The sequence below is a fragment of the Penaeus japonicus genome, unplaced genomic scaffold (genome assembly GCF_977035675.1).
Source record: "Penaeus japonicus unplaced genomic scaffold, GWHDUDI00000001_assembly GWHDUDI00000008, whole genome shotgun sequence".
NCBI classification, from domain to species: domain Eukaryota; kingdom Metazoa; phylum Arthropoda; class Malacostraca; order Decapoda; family Penaeidae; genus Penaeus; species Penaeus japonicus.
This window is the reverse complement of record NW_028234410.1, coordinates 32,643,714-32,652,982: the sequence shown is the minus strand read 5'-3', so window position 1 is coordinate 32,652,982 and position 9,269 is coordinate 32,643,714. Positions and strand designations below refer to the sequence as shown.

General features: G+C 46.3%; 1 protein-coding gene across 3 annotated transcripts in view; it reads right to left on the bottom strand.

Moving 5' to 3' along the window:
* Nucleotides 1-1,429: 1,429 nt before the first annotated feature.
* ab (BTB/POZ-zinc finger protein abrupt) overlaps nucleotides 1,430-9,269 on the bottom strand; it is a 292,930-nt gene continuing 285,090 nt past the window's right edge. For all 3 annotated transcript variants that reach the window (XM_043005405.2, XM_043005403.2, XM_043005402.2), the window contains one exon: nucleotides 1,430-9,269. This exon is cut by the window's right edge and continues 545 nt beyond it. In XM_043005405.2, coding sequence (XP_042861339.1) covers nucleotides 8,916-9,269 — 354 coding nt within the window. In that variant the 3' untranslated portion in view covers nucleotides 1,430-8,915.

Below are 9,269 nucleotides of genomic sequence, written 5' to 3'. Positions count from 1 at the left end.
AACAAAGATAATGAATGAACAATTGGAAGAAGTCAACGAGATTTGAAAAAAATGAAGGCAATCAGTGTCAAGGATGGAATGGAGCAATTATCGCTCATAAAAAAAAACTGACATAAACATGACTGGAATGCATAGTATCTGACACTGATTTAGTAATTAACTACCAAACATATATATTGAAATACACAAAAACAGTATGTTAGTACTAATCGTACAGGAACTTATAAGTGACATCATTGAGCAAACTAACAAAATAATGAAATAACAAATTACGAAAACAAAAAAGTAAACATGAAACCTAATTGAATAAGAGTTAACTAACAGGTATCACGTCAAAGCATTAAATCATAATATTAATAAATAAGGTATGAAGATTATATGGCAAAAAGGTTAGGGGGCGAAGGAATCAGGTTTTTGGCGGGAAATGTACGGTGGTTCAGCTATCTATCACGAAGGGAAGGGATTTGTCATGGGAATTTTTCGATGCTGCCTTATTTTTTGGTCATCTGAGGTCAAGTATACCTGTCTGATAATCCTTGAGAAATCACAGGTTGATCGTCGAGTATTATGTGTTTTAATTTAATGATATTCCGTGCCGCAACGGCGTGGGTTCAAGGCCAAAGAGGAGGTGGAAGCCGTGACGTACTTATTTGCTTCCAAAATTTGTACGAAGGTTTAAATTCTTTTTAAAAAGCCTACTACAACTGCAACAATACACTTGAACTTCACACTCAAATGATCCATCGGCAGCGAATGTCCCCCCATCGTCAACTGTCTTAACACAAGCTGGTGTCCCGGTTGTACTGCAATCAACCATCATCAAGAAATCGCAATAACATCACTCCATTCTGCACAAGATCGAGTGCTTCAACTCGTAACAATTAATCAACAAAGAACCAAGGCCAGAATTCTGAAATGTTGCAATCTTCTATCTTCTGCATTCACATTGCTTTTCGAATTTGGCTATTTTTTCGTGGTCAAACCATGAAGTTCCTAGCTGTTTTTCGGGATTATTTCAGAAAAAGGACCGTGGAATCACAATAGGATAAAGGCATTGGGCAGTGGATTCATATGGATATACAGGGCTATAAAACTTGGCATGGATTAAAAGGATACTGTTATTGTGTACTATTGAGGCAGGATATATATATGTATATATATGTTTATATATATGGTAAGAATAATCTATTAGGTCTATTGAATATGGACATTAAAATGAGATATGATTCATGTTTGAAATCATCCACCCAGCGCTTGTCAAGGTTGCGTCTGAGTGACGTACAGATATGACTTGTGGAGGGGAAAGAACACGCCGCTTTGTACTGCTTGTAACCACGGCACTGAAGGCAAAACGCAAGCAGGCATGAGATATGGCACTATGAATGAAGCTTGGCTGCACTGATACGATGCGTTCAGGAAGGCAGAGGTATTTTTTTATTCTTTTTTTTTTGTTTATTTATTCCGGAGTTTAAAAAGTTTTCGTACAGGCCATTTCACCAGACTACGACTGACTGGGACGTAACTGGAGCACAACAACTAGGCTACTGGTAGATGAAACTGGGGAAGAACAGAGGTTATGTCGTCGAGGAACTGATGGTTATTTTAGGGTAAAAAGTTTGGCTGTGGAGGGGTTCATTAGGATATCGAGGGCTGGGAACTATGTCATTGAGCTACAGGTTACAACTGGCGGAACATACCGGGCGACCGGTCGGGTTATACCGGGGTTGCATCTGGGCTATGAGGTACCGGGTTGTGGAAGAGGTAGATGATTGGACTATGGCACAGACGACACCGCTTGCAGTATTTTAGTTGGAGAATTTGTCGTGTTGAGAGGCTTGTCTGTATGTCTGTGTATAAATCGTGCTCTAAGCGTTCCTATAAGTACGATACGGTTGTGTGCTTCTGTAACCCCATACGATGTACCAAAAGGAATGCATTCGGCACACAGCGGTCGGATCTTGCGTCTCCCTGTTTCCTTTTTCTCTCGGCCAAATTATACATGTAAGCATGAGTGTATTGATGGCTGTAAGCGGTGTCCACTGTAGGGAATTAGCCTTGCCTATTACTAACGAACACAGCGAGTGACTGGCGCGAGGGCGAGAGGGCCAGTCACTCAGATCACCGGTGGCAACGCGCGCCAGAGTACGCGAGGTCACAGTCTAGGGTTGACCGGGACACCAGCACGATGTCTGTACTGATCTAGTCTCATCTACACACAAAATCCTTCAAGATTCTGAAATGGAAACGATTTATGAGATAAACTGCACGGACTCTAGAGAGCCTGATATAAGACGATTCTTATTTTTGTCACTTTAGTGACAGTAAGCCAATCAGTTGCTGACTGAAGCAATCAATTTAGTGGCCTTGAAAGCCAAGGTGAGGAGTTTCATCTTTGCCCCATCTGTAAGAGGTAAATATTTGTCTTGGTAATTTGAGACGGACACATGAGGATATAACCTGAAGATCATCCTACGTTTGATACTCCTCTTTCTTCCCGAGGTTATTTACTTCATCATTATTTTCTTTTCATGGGAACCGGAGCCGCAAAGCGAATCTAAGTAAGCCACAGGTCCAGCCTATAGTCTTACCGTCCTCAGACACGCAACCTTCATCACAAAAGTTACTCTGAAATTGGGTTACTTCGAGGCTGGGCGGAAGGCGTCTTGGCGGAGGCTCGCTGGCCACCTTCCCCGTGGAGGGTGATGGAGGGCGCCCGTGGATGGAGGGTCCTACACGTAGAAGGCTCGTGGATGCAAAGGGACTCACGAGGGCTTGAGGGCGGAGACAACCTACTACAGCTGACTCGGAACATCATCTGCGTGTTCTTTCGCATCAGATTAACTAAACCGCTTAAAATTTGTCGCTTAAGATACGAATATAATTCTACTTATGGCACAGAATCAACATGCCCTGGAGCATACATTATATAGTATTTAATTATTCGCAAAACCCGACACGCACCTTTCACGAAGCATGTAAGTTTTACACTGAACTGCAAAATTACTTGAATTGAAATGATAACTTCAGACGCAGATATCATGGCAGGAAGTACGATACTTAATCCAAAGCCCGCGGCGGGGCTGCCTATCAGCTTTATGTATGAAACAAACCAACAAATAAATCGCTGGTTAACAAAGGAAATAATTCAAGCGATGCACCACAGGTCTGCACCACAATTCGGTATAATTCGGCAATATGGAGTATACACATTTTTTTAAAGAGAGCGTAAAAAGTATGCATTTGGAAAAAGCTTAAGAATAAATTGTTTTCTGTAGTCTCGCGCCTCAGCTGACAGTTCACACTTGAGGTGAAGTCACCCTTCCACTGTGGCTGAGGACGAGGCTCAAGCTCCGGCAACACGAACTCGCGGTCCTGAGTCCTACGGATTCGGCCAAGAGGCAACTTGGGTGGACATGCAACTATAAGGACGCAACTTTAGCCTTATACAAGTTTTTTTTTTCTTCTTCTTGTGTCTTACTTCACTCTGAGTTCTTTATGATTCTTAGTACAGGACCAGGAGCTCTGTATGCAGCCGAGTCAAGCTCCAGATCACAGCATAGATGTTCACATGTCAAACTATATGTATATGATAATGTGTGACATGCTCTACGAAGTGATGGAGTTGACTTCGAAACCGCACGCGTTGCCTTTAAAAGCAGCAAGTTCACATGCACAGCTTGTTGTCTTAACTGTGTTAGTATTGCGCGCCCAGTGAATGAGCACACAGGACTAGGAATTACAAGAAGTAAGTGAAATATTGAAGAAAATGGTAGATATTTCATGTTTTTAGACTCATCCTCATCCTCATATATTTTTCTACACAATGTTGTTGTTTGAAATTGGCTTTTTTTTCTAAAATGATGGTCATATGTCTACTGATTTTACAAACTCGATATAAGATTTGTGCGGACACATTTCATTGCAAAAACTCTTAACTCACCCATCTGTCGAAATAAAAAAAAAACTTTTTATTTTGTTTAAAGTGGTCAGCCTAGACTTGTTTAACATCATGGCACTTACATCACTGAACACATATGACTTTATACACATCCTGTGGATACGACTATAACAATTTATAATTCGTCTTTTTGAGGGAATTCGGTTAATCAAATCTCCATTTCAAAACCTTGGCACTGCTGACTACCAGCCCACATTGTATCTAGCAATGCGCAGAGCCATCCTACCTGCGCACAACTGTTCTAACTGCGCAGTTCTTCTCTACTTGCGCAGTTTCTTCCTACTTACGCAAAGTCCTTCAAAGCTGTAAAGTACCGACCTAGATGCAACACTGCACTGCACAGTACCACTTCACCCGCCCAACATTCTGCATGGCACAATACTGAGCTTGAGCACTTGGACGACTCGACGCATGAAGTATCTATCTGGTACGATAAGAGAGCACACTGAGCGGCCGCCCCACGCCCTCAGGAGCCACCAGGGGGTCCCCCGGGGCCTTCCTGGGCCGGAGGGCGCCGCTGCCTTAGTCACACGAGGTCGCCGAGTGAGCGTCTGTGTTTTGCAGGTGTCTTGGGGGTCCTTCCCGTGGCTAGACCTTTGTCAGCATTACACGATTGACGTTCGGTGCGTCTTGGAACTTAAAATAACATGCACATCCTCCTGCGGGAGGCATATCGGGCATACAGTCTTGCTGTCTGACAGGAAGCCTTCCCGACACGTGCGGCCTGGGCGCCGCTGCTGGCCAGTATGCTCAGACAAAACAACCGGGATAATTCTTAGGGGAAAACGGGTTGAAAAATATTAACAATGGATGCTTGGCACGTTAGTTATCTTGGCGGCCGCGAGAGGGCCTGGTAATGTAGCAAATTAAAAGTATTGAAGCTGCACAATTCGGACAATCATCACTCGGGTTAGGGAGCAGGGGAACTTAGTCCTTATGGCCAAACATGTGTGATCTGTTCTGCGAAATAATATAATCTCACATTCTTACCGTATTAAATTAAAAAATATAAATTTACATAGAATATGCAAACTGGTCGTTTTCTCAGAAACACGTCCTCATCATATAATGGATAAATATATTTATATATATAGCGTGTAGATAATGGCAAAACGACTGAACTCCCTTGCGTTTCCCCTTAGCTGACATGTCTAATAACTAGGAACTTGCAAACTTAACTAGAAAAATAATAAGCATTGTTGCTAATTCGGTAAAATAACATTATAGTACCAACAATCATAAAGACATATCTGTTACACTACAAATAATTGGCCATAACTTAAATAATTAATAAAAAAAACTTACAATAACTTAAGCATAGTAATTCGTATGTGAAAGATGATCCAACACACCACTCTCGGTTGACATTCCTACATTCATTCACCATACAACTGTGCAGAGCCGAGTCTCTCTCTCTACTTTGTCATCCAACCAGACCTTGACTCTAAGCATGCTGTTACCAACCTAGAAGATAAGTAGGCCTAGGAATTACCTTATATAGAACCATTAATATAACTTATTTCCTATATGTCATTTTCTACAGGTTAGAGACACACAAAACTGTCTTCTGCATCTTCATACACCACCCTGACGGTCCCCGCCCCCCGCCCCCGCCCGCTTGCGCGCGCGTGGGGGCAGAGGGGGCGGGGGGGAGGGGACACTAGCCTACCCCAGCACCATCTCGCGTGAGCCAGCGCGAACCCAGCCTCCCTATTAGTCTAGTGGGTTATAATACTTCTATGGAAAGACGTGGTTGCTGCGGATGGGTGAATACTCCTCTTGGGTAAATACTGTCGGTTTGCAGCGCCCACAGCCCGTCGGGCCGCGGGCGCCATGGCTGGGTTATCAGTAATGGGCTGCGTTGATAATGTGGGTTTAGCACGGTACTGGAGGCTGGGTGCGGGTTGGCTCACTGGTATTGCTGAGAAAATGGCAGGTTGGTCATGATTACATCCTGACCTGGCCCGGCCTCACTTGCCGCGGGGCGCCGCCCTGGCACGCCGCACCGCCTCTCCTCATCTCTGCCTCTTGCATAGATGATGTGTAACAAAACTCTAATCGCTACGACGGCCGCCGCTCGGATGGCGGTCGGCTGGTCCGGCCGGAGCGGAGGGGCGGCCGCCTTCTTCGCTGGCGCGGGACGCCGCACATTCTACAGTCATGGCCTACATCTTTTACATCTACATGGAACTTACACCTTAAATCCGAGGGCGTGCAATCATGGGCGTGCGAGCGTGCTGTGTGTGGGCGGGCTCCCAGCAACTGTGTTTAACTACGGTGCTCTGGGCACACGTACCTATCACCTTTCTCATCACGGCTGTGTCAGTAATTCGGACCGCGTCATCACCACCGCTGCTGCAACAAACAACAACAACTACCGGTGCCTTACCTACGTTAACAATATGGCTATGGTCTAATCTACACTAGCCTAACACTGAGGACACACTGTGCGGGGCACCAACACCTCCTCGCAGGCATGGCCCTTCGGGCATCTCTACGGAGGCCTCGCCACACTGGCACCACCTCTCCTGCGCCGCCGCCTCGCCCCGGGCGCGCACGCGCACGCTGACGCAGCCGCCCGTGGCGCCACTGGCGACGCAGGCATCTCTACAATGCCCGCCCAAGCGTGTTCACAAGAGCGTGTGGGCACTGTGCACTGTGCCCAGGCTGCCATCGTGACAATATCCGCTACAACTATGAGGTAGACACTACAGTTTCTACTGCCGCGCAGGCCACGTGTTATATATCTCTATAGGTTAATATACAATTTATCGCTTATTTACTGTACCTGCTAAGCATAGTGGAAGTGCATCCTAAAAGCACACCAATTGTGTTTTCTGTTACTGAATCCTTGACTAGTTGCACTTAAAAATGCTGACATATGACTTGGACAGAGCAGTTTACCATACGACTGGAATGGTTGAGAACCTTTGTGTAAACACATTACAAAAATAACAATATGGGATCTGATACCTGAAATACTACCTGACTATCTGAAATATCTCATAGAGGGTGCGGAGAGGGACTCATTTGTCTGTTCCATGGCGGTTATTTACACTGAGATCAAGACGGGACTTTGGGGCCTCCGCCACTGACAAACTTTGTACTGAGCAGAGACCTGACTGGAACCGTCTTTGCGGGTCTGGGGACTTTACCCTGGCTGGACGGAGAATTCACAGACATAAACCAAAACAAAACAGAGCAGGAGTAGGAGTAGCAGTGGTAGTAGTAAGAGTAGTAATAATAGTAGTAGTAGCAGTAGTAGTAGTAATAGCAGCAGCAGTAGTAGTAGTAGTAGAAGTAGAAGTAGAAGTAGAAGTAGAAGTAGAAGTAGAAGTAGAAGTAGAAGTAGTAGTAGAAGTAGAAGTAGAAGTAGAAGTAGAAGTAGAAGTAGAAGTAGTAGTAGTAGTAACAGTAGCAGTAGTAGTGCTTTGTAGCATAAGTAACAGCAGTGGTAAGGAGTAAGATGAAGTGGAGAAATGGTAGTGGTGATGGATATAGTTTAGGGGCGTTAGTAGTGATAGTTTGCAAGTAGAAAATGAGTAGTAGTAGAGATAAATGTCGTAGTTTGGTAGTTTTAGTAGTAAAGGTAGTGGTGAGAGAAGAAGTAGTAACAGGAGAATTAGTGTAGTAGTGATAGATGAGGGAGTTTGTAGCATTAGTATGTAAAAATAGTAGTTGTAGGAGTAGAAGCATTGAATAGGAATAAGTTAACAGTCAAGGACAACAGACATTTTATAGGATGAGATCAGAAATTTTGAGCGTCGAGTAGTGCCTTTACAAACGGTTAAAGTATCTGCATTTCAAATAGAGTTAACGGTCTGAAAAAGGCTACAGAACGCTTAAAATCCAAGGTCGCATCACAGACTATGGGCAATAGGTCATGGGTCCATCCCTGTGTAAAAGCCTAAAAATAAGACTGAAACTGCGGCTAAAAGGAATGCTGAGATGATGCCAAATGGAGCTACAATATGCACCAATAAGTTCCACCTGAGTTGCTTCACTCAGATATAATGAGTTGACGTAAACGCGAGATGATACCGCAGTGAGAATACAGTGATCGTGGTATGGCAACACTGGGCGCCCGTTGGTGCATTTGTTTACATGACTTGCGAAAAAAAAGATAATACATTTTGCATAATGCATTTTGCACTTGGAATAGAGAGAATCGGTGTCTAGTGGCTTAGAGAGCGTGAGTCGACACATATTCATTTTAAAATTCAACTTCTCCGCATGAGAGAGAGGCCATGTTGTCTTAATTCAAAGAAAGACGAGCACCAAGAGAGGGCACCAACTGGTTTACCATATCATGCAGAGGGCCACATAAAGTTCCATGGGTGCACATAACCAAGGTGCCATTTTGTGCACGAGCGTGTGTTTGTGGGAGTGCGCGGGCGGGAGTCGCGGAGTCCTGTGGGCGGCCCTTCCCCCTGTGTCACCGCCGGCCTGAGTGTGAGAAGTATGTACAGGAGGGAGTGAAGCCCGGCGAGTCCCTGAGAACTGACAACTGCTGGAGACGTGCGTCGCCCTCAGTCACGCCCCTGGTGGTGAGGGCCGTGGAATGCGGGGGAGGGGGCAGGTGCAAGAAAAGGGGGGGGGGGGGAAAAGGAAGGAAGGAAGGTGGGTCCTGCGCGGGTGATAGGAGAGTCAGTGTTGGGGAAAACGGGCGGGAGGATGGGGTGAATGAGGAGTTGCATAGTTAGAAGATATTCTACTACGGAATAATTCATTTATCGGATGATAGTTGATGGGGAAGGTGAGAGGGCGATGACAGGGGCATGACAGTGACATAAATAGTCAGGCGTGCATGAGGGCGACTCACGGGCGGCGGGGAAGGGCGGCGCCACAGCCTCTGACTCCCGCCCACAGACGCACAACTCTTTCTTGCATCCAACGTGTCATTTGTACCACTGGTGTGATTGCTGTGTGACGCTGCACGGCTGTGCTGTGGTGCTCACTACTGCACGGCCCACTTCGCCTCGTCCTCGGTGTCGGACGGCTCGGGCGAGCGCGGCGTGACGGTCACCACGGTGGCGCCGCCGCCCAGCTTCTGCGGGGCCCGGACCTCGTCCAGGTGCAGGCTGCCGTGCTCGTCCTCGCTGAAGTCGTCCGAGCCCTGGCCGCCGTGGTCGTCTTCCCGCGGCGGCGGCGAACAGCTGCGGGTCATCTCGGGGCGGGTCAAGTCAAGGACGCCGCCGCCGAGGGGCCGCGAGTGTAGGAACTTCCGGTCGTCCGGCATGTTGTCTGCGCTGGGCGAGGTGAGGTCCATGCCCGATGCCCGCATCATCTGCAAGTAGGTGTCGAGCAGCGA